A 17,055-nucleotide genomic window follows, 5' to 3' on the forward strand; every position below is an offset into this window, starting at 1 on the left:
TCATCTACCAAGGGCCAGTCTCTCCAGGCCCTGCAGCGCCAAAATTTCCAGCTCCAGCGCGTTTTGACAGGGAATTTCCTGGATATCCTTGGCTTCTGAGGGTGGTGTGAGAACAGGACCCCAAGCAGCTGCTTGACCAAGAAACTTCAGAGTTTTACRTGAAGGTTGCAGCTGATTTCTCTGCTTCTAGAAGATCCCGTCTGGAATCCATTGCATTCAATGAAGTGGTTGGGAAATGTAGATCCTTTGCAGCTCACTTTGAGAACATGAATGGTATCCCAGTGAAGGGCAAAATCCTGGAGTCAGAAAGCCTGTTTGCGAGGCCAGATCTTAGCTTCTTCCAATGGGAGCATCAGGTTCGGCTCAGTACAAGCGTCAAGGTGCTTTTGACTTATAAAGGCTCATAAGCTACAGCACGAGAAAAAAATATCCACAGAAGGTTATTGCTAAAAACAGCGTAAAATCACCGTGGCCTGAGAATTTAGGGTAAAACGTGGGGAAATAAGGGTAAAGGGCCAAAGCCATGCCAGTGATATGGTGGGGCTGCCTCCCCAAAGTCCCAAGCAAGGGGCAAGGACACCTCGACACTTGCTTCTCGATGACACTTAACAGTTCAGGGGACATCCTGGCTAGAGGATGCTGAAATGGGAAAAAAATCTCCCTTTCTGCCCTGAAGCTGCTGAGATTACAGCAGCTCTGCTCATATTTGCCTCCCTCCTTCCCTAYCCTGGTGTTTATTTAAAGCAAAACAAGAGCCCTTTCTGTACYAGGGCGGCGTTTGATGCCGCTATGTTATTTGAGCAGGCGGGGTGAGAGATTTGTGACATATTTACAACTGCTTCCCTGTAGTCCAACCCATAAATTGTAATTACAGCCATGCTAACAAGCCATAGCCCCATTAAAAAACAACAACACTCCATGCGCTTGCCACTTAATGCTATAAAAGAGCAAGAAAGTGGACTAAACTCAACGTCCTTCCCAGCCTGCGAGGGAAATGTTTACGTGAAATGGAGACAGAGCAGGAAAACGAAAATGTTCCCTATTCCTAATAATAAAATGGGAAGCAAACTACCCCAGCCATTGTTTTGGCGGCACCGTTTGGTGTTTTGGTGAAAATAGGAGCTGGTGTGACGACATGCTGGGATGTTGGTAGGGGGGATTGGGTCTGAAATGTCTTCTTGCTYGGGGGGTCCATGGGGAAGTGGCCCCGGAGGCAGCCTGGAAAAGTGGAGGGGGTCGCTCTGCACCATGCAGGGTTCCCATGGCGGGGGTTCCATCCCATATGGGCATTCCCGGGGCCGGGAGGGAGCAGCGCCTGCCCTGACCGCCTCTCCCTTTCGCCCCCAGCATGATGGAGTACTCGCTGGACGGCCACAACGTCAGCCTGTCGGCCATCCGCACCGTCCGCGTCCTCAGGCCGCTGCGAGCCATTAACAGGGTGCCAAGTAAGTGCAGCCTCGCCGCGATTCCTGTCTAACTCCATCCGGGCAAGCTCGGGGAAAAGCAGGGATTTAAGCCCCCTCCAGCTGCCGGCGGCTCCCTTCGTGCTGGCTGGGAGCAAGTTCATTTATTTTAATTTTTGACGGCGAGGAAGAGCTCATTTATTATTATTATTGGTGTTAGGAAAGGGCAGTGCGAGTAGGTTTTGAATCCGGGATGCCAGGTTTTCATGGCTGTTTTCCAACATTTTTGTGAACTCCCTGAGACAAGTAAGTGTATCAAGACCTTCCCGGCCTGCTCCTCGTGCTAAGGAAATAACAAAGTTCTTATAAATCCTATAAAGAAGGGGGAAAGAGCAAGGCTAAAAGGGATCTTCTGCCCCTGGATAGATTTGTTTTTTCCTTTGTAGCTGCTGCAGGTCTCTCCCTCCCCTTGTGCTCAGGATTAAAAGTGCAGCAGCCTCTGTGRCTGCTAAAGCACCGCAGCGGCTTTGCTGTCGTGCACGGGAAAATTGGGTTCACGCACAATGGGAAGTTCAAGTGGCCCCTAAACCTGTTTTCAAGTGGATTCAGCTGCTTGTCTTTAAAACCAATTTGAAAGAGCAACCAGCAAGCTGCAATAATTTCCTGCCAGCAGCAGCCATCCCCYGAGCCGGCCTTCGGGATGTACCAATTTTGTAGTTCTGTCCCATTTTAACCAAAACCCTCTCTGCGCTGAATGCAGCAGCGCATGGAAATCGGACGGGGTCTCTGCAGAAAGGGCTTTTCCTGCTGCTTTGCAAAGCACCTGGAATGAGCCACTTCTCGCCGAGCATCCTGGTGGGATCTGCTGCCCGTAATGTGGGCATTTCTCCCAACAAAACGAACTGCCCCGAGCGGTTCTGCTTCCAGTCCCATAGAGACACATGCAAGGGAAGAGATGATGTTTTGCATAGGAATCTGTGAACTTTCTCTCTGAAATCTAATCACTAGGATTTCCTTTCCTCCCCCACCAAAAAAAAGAAAAAAAAAAGAAAAAAAATGTCTAAGTTCAACACTGACCRGACAGCTCCAAGCTGGGCTGACACTGAGGCTCAGGTGCAGCTCCTCTGCTCGCTATTTTATTTATCCCCACCCTCTAGGAGACGCATAATAGAAAATCTTCTTTTTTTTTGTTAATAGTACGTGAGATTAAATTCAAAGAGTTAAATCCGTGCTCAGCGTTGCCGTGCTTGATGAGCAGCTAGGCTGGGCTTATAACATTAGCGGTGGCTTGAACCCRCGCCAGGGCGGGATTAGCATCCTGCGAAGCCGCGCGCTTCCCGGCGGGAGGATAAGTCCGGCCTGTCCGTGTTTATGAGATGCCAGCTCYGTCCTCGTGCAGCTCTGCTGCTTGTCGCAGCCGCGGGGTGGGTTGTGAGAACCCTCTGTTTTATCGTATTTTGGAGTGTCTGGGCAATAACGCTGCCTAGTCTTCCATCCGTGGGGATGCTGCAGCTTAGTGTGGAAATTCCCTCTATCCGAATGCACCGACTGTCTGGTGATGGAGATGGGAATCGCGGACAGAGCCAGAGGGACCCCCTGTGCTGGGGGGTCTGCACTTCATCCACCCAACCCTGGGCATGGGCCTGCGTTCCAGCCAGCACCATTAGCTCTTGCTTCCAGGCACAATAAATTCACCCACAAGATTATTTCATTTTTCTTTTATTATTTAAGAAAAGAAAAGAGAGCCTCGGCCAATAAAAACATCATCTCTATTAGAAATGATTCCTTAGAAATGGCAGGAAAAATATAATTCCTACAATTTATATCATTGGCGAGTGCTGCAGTTTTAGGGGAGGCAGGGTTAGTAGCGGTCACTTGTCTGTTGTTTTGTTTTGTTTTTTCCAAGCTCTTTTCCCTGCTTTGTTTTCATTTTTGTCCTACATGGTTTAAAAGAGGCTTCACACGAGCATGCAGTGAGACGCTGATCCCCATCTCAGCCTGGTAATCCTTTCCCATGGCAAACTCAACGTTCAGCCGGGAGGGATGGATTCAGGCTCAAGAACGGGGCTGTTGAACAAGCCCAAATACTAGGAGTGGAAGAGGATGATTTGCCATAGGGAGATAAATTTTCAATGTTTTAGGGGGAAAAAAAAACCAGCTCCGTACAGGCATGGAGATTGTTTTGCAGAGCAGCAGCTTAGGGGGTAAAATGATGGAAAAGGTGGAAAAATGTGTATAGGAATGAGCATCTTCCCTGGCTGTTGGCAGGATGCTGTTGGCAGCGGTACCCAAAGTCAGGGAGCAGGGGCTGCCCTCCTCTTCCTTGGAGGAGTCCAGGGAGAAGCCGGGAGAGCGACCGCAGCCTAGATCCCACCCGAGGCTCCGGCTTCCTCAAGGGCACAATTTGTGCGATTCAAGAGAAATCTTCCTTTTGTTTATAAACACGTATTCTGACAGCGCCGCGGCGGGTGACGCCTCGCGGGGGTGTTGCCAGCGAGCGGCTGTCGTGCAGCTGTGCCCGCGGTGACACGTTGTGGCGCGGGTGTCACCGAGGACGCCCTCCCCAACATCCGCAAGTCCCTTCTGGCTGCCGCTTTGTCCCGTTTGCTGCTCCCTGTCCCGGGCTGGCACCGGCTGCCGCCCCATCCCAGGGCTCCTCTAACGCCGTTTCTCCCGCCCGCAGGTATGCGAATACTCGTCACCCTGCTGTTAGATACTCTGCCTATGTTAGGCAACGTCCTCCTCTTGTGCTTCTTCGTCTTCTTCATCTTTGGGATCGTCGGCGTGCAGCTCTGGGCAGGGCTGCTGAGGAACAGGTGTTTCCTAGACAGGAACTTTGCCATGTAAGTACAGCCCCAAATCCACCTCCATGGCCCCAAAATCGCCCCATACAGCCCCAAATCCACCTCCACACACCCACARTGGCCCCRTACAGCCCCAAATCCACCTCCAWGACCCCCAAATCACCCCATACAGCCCCAAATAACTCTACTACAGCCCCAAAATCACCCCATACAGCCCCAAATAACTCTACTACAGCCCCAAAATCGCCCCATACAGCCCCAAATCCCCCCCCTATAGCCCTAAAATCGCCCCATACAGCCCCAAATCCCCCCCTACAGCCCCAAATCTCCAAATTTTCCTTCTGTACCATCAAGCTGCAAGCCCTGCGCGTGCCGTGCTGCTGAGACGTGGCTCTGCCCTTGTGGTTATTCACATCTCCAGGGAGCCGCTCGAGCAGCCCCGTGCAGAATCCCGGGCAATATCTGAACGATTGACTGCTGCCAAGTTCACCCTGGTGCTTGACTTGCTTTACGGCCCTGACCTATCTCCAAAGCTATGAAAACACTGCAGACACTCAGGGACGGGTCGCTTGATGAACCAACAGATGGAAACCAGCCAGGAGCCTGGGGAGGCAAAATAGCAGGAGGTGTYCTGAGAGCTGGAGCTTCTCGTGCAAGGCAGGGGATGAAAAGCCCAGCTGGTTTTAGGGTGCATCTTTCTTGAGATAGTTGGTGCCATGGTGAGGATGGGCTCTGTTGGTTCAGGAAGGGACCTGGCTGGGCTGGGAGCAGTGAGAGATGGGGTGAGACTGGGCAAGGTGCTYGCAGGTTATTGCGTGTGGCAGGAAATACAGGTTTCAGGTGCTGAGACAACTCTTGCAGAAGAGTTTGGTCAAAGCCAAGCACTGGTTGTCGTTGCTCTGCAACTGAGGAAAAAGAGCTTTGCTGATGGAGATAATCCTTCCAGAAAGGGGCAGACCCAGAGAACAGCAAAGAGATGGGTGGCTCAGAGGTGAGGGAATGTCTGAAGGYGGCTTATCAGGGCAGCTCGAGCTCTGCAACAGGAGATACAGCCTCTAAATGGGGCTGGGTGCAATCACCTCCTATCTACAGCTTGTGTTGGGTCTTAACGAAGAGCAGAGATGCTCTTGCAGCCGTAGCACAGGTCCTGGTCCTCGTCTCGCTGATCAGTGTGTGGCCTTTGGTGCTCCGGGCCTCTGTCCGCACTGCAGGCTGTCCTGGYGGTTCTTACTCATCCCTCTAGAGATGCTGAAAGGCAGGTCGTGGTGGGCCTGCAATTTGGCATGGTGCTGGGTCCTGCTCTGCTCTCTCCTGCACCAGTGACGGGCATTCCCTGCTCACCGGGACCTGGAATAACCCCCGAGCTGCCGTTGGAAAGGGCAAAGAGCAGCGTTGAAGCTGTGCTCGGGCGGCCGCCTCGCCGGCGCGGGAGCCTGCGGAGCGCAGGGCTGTGATTAGCCTTGGAGGGGTCCCTCTCATCCCTGCTAAAATGCTGTGTGATTTCCTGCGAAACGGAGCCTTGAAAATTAACCACCGGGGGATCATTTGCTAAATACAGATATTAGGCAGCTGGGAGAAACCAGGCGATGACGTAACGTCCATTAGCAGCATCAAAGGCCTTGCGGGGTTTTCTTATGGAGGCCTCAGTGCTGGCCGCTAAGCCGGGCTCTCGTGTTCGGCCTCGGGAGCCGTGTTTGAAGAGGTGGGAGGTCGGGGAGGTCTGGTCGGCCGCAGGGAGGTTCTCCTGCCCGCTTGGCTGCGGCTCGGCGCTGCGCCGGGCTCCTCCGGATGGTCCCAGCTGCTGCAGGAGGAGCCCGGGCATCCCTGGCAATGGGAATCGGGGGGGATTTTTACCAGGGCTCCAGGTCGGACTGATCTACTGTGCACGAGGAGGGCGAGCGCGACCAGCAGTTTATCTGCAAGATCTCCGGGGCGTTGGTCTCCCCTCGGGCTCCCTTGTGCCAACAAGAGCTGCTGTCATTGCAAATAGAGGAGCTGGTCCTCCCACGCCTGCCCAGGCTCTTGGTGTCAGGATGGCTCTCTGCTCTCGTGCTCTGATCCTCCTCGTCGGAGCCTCTCCAGGAAGTCAGTGGGCTGGAAGCAGGAGAGGGAAGAGAGCTGTGTTTTGTACTTGTCTAATGCTGCAGGACAGCTTTAATGTGAGCACTTCGGTCTTAATTAACTCCGTACCTGCTTGGCTTTGAGCTCCCTTTGGCTCCCTGGCTTCTGTGGAGCTGCGGGAAGGGGCAGGCGGCTCCGGGCTGCCGAGGGACACTCGGGAGCGTCGCCTCCTCGCGCCCAGCACTGCCCCGTGYGGGCTGGTTTGTCAGCAGGGTCTCCTCCAGAGAGGAGCCTCCTCGGAGGGAACCGATCCTGCAGGATGCCGGGTTCCCCTGGTTTTTCCCGCCATTCCTCCTTCCCTTTGCACCTGGGGAAGCTGAAAGCTCTCAGCGCTGTGCAGGATCGTGCTCGGGACAGGCAAGCGATGTCCCAAGTGGCGGGGTGGTCGTGTGGGGTCAGGCGTGAGCTGAACTGCATAGGAGAGCAGGGGGTTCCCTGCTCCGATGCCGTCCTCCCTGCACACGAGCATGCCCAGGGTCTGGGATCACGCTGGAGGGCCGGGAATCGATTGCAAAGCTGCTGCAAGCCCAGGGAAAGATGTGCACCGGGCAGCTGGCCGAGAAAAGGGTGTTAATCCTTTCTAATATGATAACGAGATCCATTCTGGGGCTTAGATTCCCATGTCTTTTCTGCTGAGCACAAGAGTCTTGTAATTAGTGGATTCACTACCATTAATAAGTTACTCAGACTTTGCCTGTTGGCAAATAGCAGGGCAGCCAGATTGGCCTTTCTTACATGGAGGTAGGTGCCGGGGCCAGATAGCACTCATTTATTTAGTGGATATTAGGGGTCCTTGTTCATTCCCCSATGCTTTTTTGCTTCTCAGCCTTGTCCTCCTTCCCTTCCTTCTCTTTTTTGGTTTTGCCAGCTGGGTCTTCAAATCAAGAAATAGRAAAAGGTCTTAAAACTTGGGTCAGTTTGTGTGTCTGGGGAGTGCAGAGCACGAGGCTGGCAGGGCTCCGCGCCGGCAGGACAGATGCTCRTGGTGCAGCTCCATGCTTAGGGCACCCAAAAGACTTGAAAAGAACGGGTCAGAAAACCCCTTGACCTCTACAGGCACAAGAGGATTGACTTGTGCCTGTTGTGGGGAAACTTCCTTTGAGTTTGGTGGTGGTTTGGGGAGCCAGGTGCAAAACCAAGCAGAGCAAAGAGCAGAGAAGTTAAAAAGCAGCCATGCAGCAGCAGAATGAACCCGGCCTTATCAGTCATGCTGTGCTTTATTTTGCGAGTTCTACTTTCTTCCCGCAGTTACCGAGGTGTGTTGTTCCTTTGGCTTCTCCCCGAGGGTCTGTGCCCAGATCCTTGCTGCGCAGCCTGTTAGATCAGAGCCCAAGGCAGTGTCTGCAGGCAAGATCTCTCCTTCAGCCCAGGGCTTCCTATCCTGCGGCTCACGGGTGACACGTAGCCTCTAGGAGCTGCGTGTGCTTTCCAAATGCAGCATCCAGGAACAGAGACGTGTTGCACGRAAGGGGAGCCTGTCTCGTCGCTCCCAGCAGTGCTCCAGTACCCGGAGCCGGCTGGCACGTTGCATCCCCACTGCATCCACCCTACCGGCTGGGYATTAGAGATTAGCGATTGCCCTTGAGGGCTGGAATCGGGGGGATTCATCCGGGAGGATGAGCGGGTGGCGTTAGCAGACCCCTGGCAGGGCTGGCAGCTGCAGACACGAGGGCTCTGCTGCTTTTTGGGTGCCTGCAGCTTGTGCTGTGGTGGGAGACGGCACCAGGGGCAGCTCGTGAGCCAGGGCCGAGCTTAGCATCGCGCTTACTTGTCATCCCTCCGGTCTGAGCGCTTTTCCGTGGTCCGGGTGTTTGGCACGGGGCTCTGTGCCTGCCTCTAAAGACAAAACTGCTCCCGGGAAAGGAGCTTGTGCAACCGGAGCTGCTAATTATCCAATCATCCCTCCAGATGGTCCCTCTCCCTCTGCAAGTCCAGCTTTGCTCTGGGTAGCATCCTAATTACCCCAGCCCACGAGCTGCGCCGTGCTGAGCCTTCCCTTCCTTGCTGCTGCCAAAGGCTGCTAGCGATGGGGAGATTCCTGCTGCCGGTGTCGCGGTGGCTGCTGCTTCCGCAGCCACGCAGGAAAGCAGGATTTGTGGAGTTTGCAGCTCTCCCCGGTGCTGGAGCAGGTTTTCCTGGATGATGATTATAAAAGAGGGTGTCATCTGGTTGTCGTGGTGWCTGCCCTGGTTGCAGGAGGAGCAAAGGCCACCGCGGGGCAGCAGGTYGGCCCGCAGCGCTGCTCTGCCGTGCGAGTCGAGGCAGAGCGCAGTCGAGGCTTGGCCGTGTCTGTAGGGCGGTGGATCCCTCTCATCCACAGGACACAGAGAGCTCTGATCCACATCTCCCATTTGCAAGACCTGAGAGCTGCCAAACTTCTGCTGAGTTCCTTGGGAGGAAGTAACTAGTGGGACTTGCACCCATGGCCTCTCAAACCTTCARATTTCGGAGGAAAACATCCATCCTCGGGAGGGACATGGCTGCAGTGCCATGGAGCCCTTCCAGATGTGTCCCTTAATTCTCTCTTATATCTAAGACATAGAAACTGGGAGAAAGATCTTACAGCTTTGTCGGGAGGTGTGAAGCACCATGCAATGGCAGGAGGATAACTGGCAAATAAATTTAATCAGCAGGGAACAGAGAAATTCATCTCACTCTTGACTTCTGTGTTCCTGAAGCTACAGGAATAGTCAAAACTTATCTTGGCAATTCCTGGATGGAGGGAAAACCAGATTCCACAGCAAACCTTGTTGAGGGTTAATCTTCCCCACGGCTCTGCTCAGCAGAATTTGCTCCCTTAAGCCCTTCTGAGCAAAGCACTAACTGCACTTTAAGGTGAAAGCAATCCCAGTCAATCATACGGGATAACAGCAGCCTGGCATCATTACAGCCAAATATATTCGGTAGTCAGGAACGTTCAGCAACAGCRAAAGGTACAGCTGTCCTGTCTTGAAGAATTACCTGCCTATCTTCTACCCACATCTTGCTTGTCATGTGATTTCTGCATTGCCTTTTCCCTTATCTCCTGCCTGATTATATAGCATCTCAGATCCCTGCAGCTCTGAACGCAGCAGATAAGTSAGCTCCAGGACTTTGCACCTCGTGCTGAGCAGCCCTTCAGCAGCCAGGGATCTGCACAGACCTCATCAAACAGCAATGACAAGTCCTGGGCTCCCCTTGCCCACTGATCTGCCCCTGAACATGGCTTGGGACACAGGACATCCCTGCCGTGCTGCACATAGAGCACTTGTTTATCGGAGTGGTACAGAGCAAGAAATTTTATCCAGGCCAGTTAGATCAGGTCCACAATAAGCACAGAGCTCCCATCACCGTGGGCTCTTTCTTTTCCTRTGTAAATACAGAGTTTGAGGCAGCMTCTGGCTGGGTCTCTCCTTGCTAAAGCTCTGCTCGCTCATCCTGGGCTGTACTGAGGGCTAAATTTATTGGAAAGCTGCTTTCTGCTTGTCTGAAGGCTGTTCTGAGCATCAGGAGAGCTGTCCGACCCTCCTGCTGGCTCTGTGTTGCAGGAGGGCCACGCGGGGCCGGGGAGCAGCCCCTCTGCTGCCGCTGGGTCTCATTCCCTCTCGCCCTTCCTTCCTTCTCCTCAGGACATACAACCTTACCTTCCTGCATCCGTACTACCGGACAGACGAAGCGGAGGAGAATCCCTTCATCTGCTCGTCCCATCGTGAGAACGGCATGCAGAAATGCTCCAACATCCCAAACAGGAAGGAGTACAAGGTGGAGTGCACCTTGAGCATGGACTCCTACACTCCGAGTTTATACAGCCCCGACTTCAGCAGCAGGAATGCCTGCATAAACTGGAACCAGTATTACAATGTATGCATGGCAGGGGATGTAAACCCGCACAACGGAGCTATCAATTTTGATAATATTGGCTACGCCTGGATAGCTATCTTTCAGGTAAGATTCTCCTAATGACACTTTTTTTTKTTTTGTCTTCCTTTGCGTGAAAGAATTTTGATGGATACGTCGGTGGCAGAAGGAATTTGCTTGCTCTAGTATGAACCTGCAGATAGAGACACATCAAGGAAATGAATCAGACAACCTGTAGAAATGCTGCAAGAGAATATTTGGAGAAAGGAAAAGAATAGCTGTTTCTCAGTTTCTTTTAAGAGGAGAGGGAAAATACTCAGACTGTCAGACAGAAGTGTAGCAAATTCTGAGTGGGATAAACCCCGAGGTGGAAATAAGGTGCAGGTTTTGGAGGGCTGGGATCAATTATCGATTGCTGTAATGTCGAGAAATGGAGAGTGTTATGCAAGTTCTTGCAGCAAGACTTGGTATCATTCTGCATCATAGGGTCTGGCTCGATAGAGTGGTTTAGGCTTGGTCCTAGAATTACAGCTGATGTCGCTTAGCATGGGAGGCTGCAGGTAGGAAGAGGAAACCCAGCAGAGTGCACGTGAAGATACCTGCTCGTGTGGGTCTGAGTGTGTGCTGATCCGCACCCACGTGGTCCATCATCGAGGTCAAGGTGCTTGAGTGAGACTGGGGGAATCTTTACAGATCACTTCAGCAACTGAAGCATATCCAGAGTATTTGTAGCTCTGGAACATTGTGTTGATCATATACACAATCTAGGGCTATAGTCTCTTAGGGTTAGCGTGTTGGAAATGGTCTGCATACCATCTTCCATTTTTACTTGGCATTTTCTCTTATTTAAGTGTGAWTTTTTTATGCTTTCAGCAAGATGCTTTTCTTTTTAATCATCTTGAACTGTACATGACATCTATTCCCAAATGAGAAATACAGTCTCCTATTAGTTTTGTTAATGACTGAGAAATTACCCAGGCAGAGGTCTAACTTTCTTTCTGAATTTCCTTGTAGCTTCATATTATGTTGTGAACTTAATAACTTAGAGCTTTCATGTGGGAGTTGTGAGGGGCAATTGCCTGCACTGAGCATCTTGTTTGCTCTCATGTTGCCAGGGCAGCACACACTGAGCCACACTGGTGCTGGTGTCAGAGGCTCAAAACCAAATTCACAAAGATTCAGATAGATCCCAGGCCTCTGTAGTTTACATTTTTAAAAATGCTTTGGTACCTTCTTGGAATTAATGCCTGAAGAGAGGGGTTGCCACAGTAATATTAAGTATTTCTGACTAGTGAACAAGCGAGCAGTGCATAAAGGAAATCAAAGCRTGAGTGGCTGTCAGTCTCTAGCTGCATTTGCATTCGTCCTTTTTCCTTTTTTTATTTTGCTGTTGTACGTCTCTCTGCGAGAGCTTGATGGACATGCTCCTGAGGTCCCATCTGGCTCCCACCAGCAGGCAGCACGGTTCTTTCCAGAGGAAGGGCAGAGGCTGATTCATTGCAGAGTCCCTGAGCTGGCCCATTGCAAATGTCCAAGTGCATCTTTAGGGGTCCTGCTTTCTTTTTGGCTTCCAGAGCCTTTCTGCAGATGCTAAGCTTTCATTTCATGTAGGGATTTCATTCATGGGCATGTGTGGTGTGGAAGTGCACAGATTTAACCCAGGAAGACCTTGCCAGCCACAGCAACCATTTGAGCTGATTCCTTTGGGAAGAACAGCGTTGGATATTGCATCCAAAGATCGTTTGACTTCCTGCTTGCAGATGCCAGGAAGCTTTATACTTGGTTTTAATACTGTTGAGGCCATATAAATACTAAAAAGCTTTTCCAGACAAAGGCTGCTCTTACATCTTTATTCCATTGAATGCTTTCACTCTAAGCTTTTAGAAATTGAAAACAATATTCCTGCAGGTAAAGAAGGGTAGCTGTTGAGAGCAAGGTGATTGCTTAACTGCGCTGCGGAAAGAATAAAGTATTATTGCAAGAAGTTAGATACTAAATCAAAACAATAGCTGTAAGCAGAGAACATTTAACAAATAAACCTATTGAGCTGCATTCTCATTATATTTAATGTTTGAAGGTGGGAAGGACGGGTCAGCAGTTAGGTGAGGCCACCAAGTAAGGCAGAAACTAGAACTGATGGAGTTAGTAATCCAGGAACTTCCCTGTGAATTGGTGTTGARTTAGTGGGTGGAAAGTATTCAGTCGTCTTCTGGATGTGACTGATCCCCTTCTGGGAAYGGTGAATAGGTGGGATGTGTTTGCTGGAGCTGTGCTGGAGGGCTGGGCTCACAAACCTCCAGCTCATGCAATGGCCATGCTAGGGCTCAGCTGCCTGGAGCATCCTTCAGGATTTGTCCCAGTGAGCTGGAAACCTGGTATGGATTGAGAGCTGGCAGGAAGGAGGCTGGAGAAATAAGCCTGCAAGAGAGACTAGAAAGGAAGCTTGTAAATGCAGTGAGTGCAAGCCATTCCTAAGCCTTTCCATGGGCATGTTTTTATACTGTGCCTACTGCACAAAACCAAAGCCAGGAGCAGACTGTGACAGGGAGATCTGAACATCTCCACTCCAGGGCATCCATGGGCACCATGTGTCAAGGCAGGAGCATGGACGTGTGGCCAAGGGAGGAGGAGGAGCAAAATGTGAGGGTATAGGGAGGCATTCAGAAAAGCATGTGGTGTAATTAAAATTCCTTTCAAGGACCTTACAAAATAGCACAGAGGAAGGAGCTTAGAGACCCCACAGAATTCATAACAGGAGGAAAGGGAAGCTGGAAGGCATTTAACTTCATGGGAGTAATCCTGAACTTGCAGATAACCTGGCACGTGGCAGTGGGGCCCACCARACAACGCAAAATGTGTTGTTGACCTTCCAAGGAGAAGAGTCAGTCAAAGGCATCAAAGAGGAGACCAGTGCAGATAATAAAGTCTTAAAGTAATAAAGATGATGGCTGCATCCATGGGTGTTTGAAAGGATAATAATTCCTTATGTAATCCTGCAAATGATTCATGTTTCGATTCCCCTCATTTGTTGTGTAATAGGCTAATTCATGTATATATTTGTTACAAAGGCACGTTCAATAGCAAATTATATGAACTAATTAGCTTATTACAGAATAAATGAAAGGAGATAGGACCTAAATTAACTGTGAGGTTTGGCATGATATTAAGATCCCTTTATTGCACATGAATTTCAGCAGCAACAATAAGAGCAGTAATTACAGGTATTGCTGTCACGCTGCAAATGATGAATTACCCACCCAACCAAAGTCCAATATAATGTGAATTACCAACAGAGTCTCRCGGGGGCAACCAAAACACTGCCGCCCCCCTGTCCCGCAGTGTCTGTGTGGCCAAGGCTGAGTACAGAAATCATGTTGTAGAACAGGGGTGCTGAATGGTTGCCAAGATGCAGGTTGGGAAGGAACGGGATGATTTAGGCTACTTTGCCAACTGCRGGAGCAGTGCTAGGATGGTTTCGGGTTGGACTTGCAGAAATGCAAATTAYCTTGCATTAGGAGGCAAAATTAGGTAGGCAAGGTTGAAATAGCCGTAACTATCTATTAGGTACAACTAAAGAGGTCAAGAAGGCAAACTGTTCGTGTATACGTTTTTCTAGGATATGGTCAGATGGGCTGAACTTAGGGAGCAAATATATAGGGATTTTCAGAAAATGCACCTCTGTCAGGGGACAGGATGCTTGTCTGACAGCTTGAGGTGTCTGGGAGAATGCGCCTGATAGAGTTACCTTTTCCAGGGCTTCTTTCTCATATGTTGCATTCCAGAAGTGGCTACATTTCCCAAGTCTTCCTTAATGAAAGGCTCTGAGAATTAGTCCTTTGATGCAGTTATGAGGCTCTCAGATCCGTGCCTCTTTGAGGCTCATGCTTCCTTTGAGTGCATATTGCTTCTATGAGGCGTTGCTGTAAGAAGACGTTTCCCTTAACAAGTTAATCAAGTCATACAAGAAACGCATCTCTGGCCCATCAGCAGAAGGCCCCAGCGAGGGAATTCTCAGCAGACTGCTTTGCATTCAGCAGCCCCCTTGCTGCTGTCAAAAAGAGAAGACTGGTTGCGTTTGCAAGAGCTGAAGACAGCCCAGCAGGCAAACAACATGATGAGAATGCCCAAGAAAGGAACAGCTGAATCACCTTCTCGAAGAAAGATGTCTTGAAATAGAGAAGCATAAAAGGAACCGTCAGCAGCAGCAAGTTTGCTGTGTGATCTCGATTGCTCACTTAGATGGAGAACTTCTCCTTGCACCTGGTCCCACCAAAGCCAGGAGTGCAGTGCTGTGGCTGTGAATGTGCAGATGATCAAGAAATGCTGCCCTGCTCGGGGGAGAAAGAAGAAAGCTTGGGGTGCCAGAGCGAGGAGATTGATGCCACCCRTTTCTTCCTTTGTTCTTCTGGAATGACTTCCTTCTAACACGATGGCAGGCTGCCTCTGCTGCTAGGATAGTAGACAGCAAAAGGCAAATGCTGCAGACAACCTCCTTCTTCTGCACTCCATCATGTCAAAGAAACCCTTGAGAACCTCCAAGAGTTATCTCGGTCTGATCAATGATTTATTAATTTTGACCATGTGCTAATGAGGAACTCCTTTTGTCTCCACGTTGGTGACCCTGCTTCTGCAGGGGTCTGTCCTCCTGCTAGCCATGTCCATGGGTCAGCCAATTTGGAGCCCATCGGCTCCAAGAGCCCATCAGCCCTGGGCTTGAAGCCACAGGTTCAGAAGGGGAATGTTCGTTTGTCCCATCCCTGCTTGGACYATTGTCCTGGTCTGCTGCTCAGCTGCTGCCCACGTCACATTGTCTCAGCCTCTGTGATGACCGAAATCCTTCCCTGAGGAATTTCCCCTCGCCTGGAAGTCCTTCAGCTCAACATGTGTAATGGGAACCACACCTTCCATCCGTACTAAAGGAAAAATGACAGGCACTTCAACGCACTTCTGCTATGGCCAAACACAAGGAGGAGCCTGGAGTCCCTCCTAGTCCATGCTGATATCAGTGAGTCAAGAAGAGATCTCTGAGATGAGACACTAAGTCCTAACATCGCTTTCCCTTTGAGYGAGCATAAGAGGCCACCCTGGGAGCTCCTGGCAGGACAAAACTGGCAGGGTCATTCCTCTTGGTTCCCACTTGCATGTCTTTGTTAGCAGGGATCTCGCTGGGATTAGTATAAAAGCAGCCCTTGTTCTGGCCTGTTTTTCTTGCTTTGTTGCTGGGCCATTTGGATTATATGTCAGGAGACGTCAGCCAAGTTTAGCAAACAACAGCACCAAACCCCATGGACTCAAGAGCCTGTTGTACCTGGGATGTTACAGACGTCCTTGCTTGCCTGTCTGCCATCACCTCTGCTCTTTGAGGGTTTCCAGATATTTTGGGGAGCTGTTGAAATGTCACATTAAAGCAGAAGGGAGCAAAAAGGCCTGAGGCTTCTAGCTGCAAGTGCGTTTTTATGTGCAATATAGTTTTGTGGGCCAAGCTTTCCAGAAGCAGCTGCCACATTGGACGCCCATGTTTTCAGAGCTTGAGTGGATAATTTTGGGGGCCAAAAAAAAGTTACATTTTTCAGTCATATTCTTTAAATGGGATATGTGCCTACGTGTGCTTATCTATGCTGAATTTGTCAAGAAGTTTTAGTTGGGGRGAAATGAAAAGTCTAAGCTTTTACTTTCCACTGCTTCAAGATGATGCTTTGTCACGAGACTTGAATTTGTTTTGGATGACCAAAAATATTTCATTCTAAATGACGGCGTTTAAGTTCTGTTGGTGATATTCATTTATTTTTTAACTCGGCCAGCCAACTAAATGTCATTTGCTGCATTTGAAGAGCTTTTTTTATGCCGAATACCCGACCTAAAAATAGCCAGCCCCTTTAAAACATCTCAGAGCGTGAGTTCAAGTGAATTGCTTTTGAAAAGTCTTCTCTGTCATTTGGGAAGCTGGAAGGGGCTGCCTTTTAGAGCACGAGTCGGAGAGGCCGTTGTGGCTCCGGTCCTGGTCCCTGGAGCCTATGAGAGGTGCTGGGGGGACCCCAGTGTTGCAGAGAAACCTGCTGCAAATCCTGTGCCTGCGGCAGGGCCATCCCAGCGCCGGACTGCAGATTCTCATGCTAAGAGTTGAAAGGGGATGGGTGCCTTCGGAAAGCCCTGCCCTAAGCCTGCAGGCAGCTTGGCGATGGAAAAGCTGCTCTTTTTCTGGAGGACGGCATCAATATGATGGAGAAAATTCCGAGTGATTGGGTTGCTTCAAAGGTGCCTCGCGAGGCGCGGTTGCAATTGCCCTCGTAGTGTACGTAGCATCTCCCCAAGGCTCGTGCATTGGCTCAGCGCCCTCACACCGCTCTTCCTGACCTCCAAGTCCCACGTAGCAGCCTGCAGACTGTGCTGATCCAACAGGGCCATCCTGGAGAACAAGACCCCGCTTCTGCTCAGAGCTCAGACACCAGGAAAGCCGCACAGAACATGTTGGTCATGTCGTATTTCAGCACAGAGAGCTGTCTGTGCTCGAACTGTGCATCCTTTGTCCCTAATTATCTAAAGTGTCACTTGAAACAAGGTGCAACAACAGGAACAAGAAAAAAAAGCCTTGTTTTTTGCATTACCCTAAACTGCTTTCATGTTGCAGACAACGGTGGCAGGGGCAGAGCTGCCGCTCATCTCTACCTGCTGTATGGCACACTCGGCTGTAAACAAGGCTCGCACTTTGGCTCAGGTTCCCTCCTCGCTGCAGATGCTTCGCTTTTCAGCTCCGCTCTGCTATAAAGCTCTGATTTATGCCTTGCTCTATGATAATGGACTCATTACCGCTGAAGTTAAACAGTTAAATACATTCCCTGCGCATAAGATACTTTACACAAACAATGAAGACAGGATAATTATCACGGTAA

The 17,055-nt window shown here is 50.5% G+C and overlaps 1 protein-coding gene across 1 annotated transcript in view; it reads left to right on the forward strand.

The window, feature by feature from the left end:
- CACNA1H (calcium voltage-gated channel subunit alpha1 H) overlaps positions 1-17,055 on the forward strand; it is a 103,118-nt gene that overhangs the window by 4,132 nt on the left and 81,931 nt on the right. Inside the window, exons 3-5 of the mRNA XM_026053940.1 lie at positions 1,348-1,445; positions 4,087-4,246; positions 9,937-10,252. Coding sequence (XP_025909725.1) covers positions 1,348-1,445; positions 4,087-4,246; positions 9,937-10,252 — 574 coding nt within the window. The remainder of the gene's footprint in view (positions 1-1,347; positions 1,446-4,086; positions 4,247-9,936; positions 10,253-17,055) is intronic.

This window comes from Nothoprocta perdicaria, unplaced genomic scaffold, assembly GCF_003342845.1.
Source record: "Nothoprocta perdicaria isolate Ctin4 unplaced genomic scaffold, notPer1 scaffold_12, whole genome shotgun sequence".
In the NCBI taxonomy this organism is placed as follows: Eukaryota; Metazoa; Chordata; class Aves; order Tinamiformes; family Tinamidae; genus Nothoprocta; species Nothoprocta perdicaria.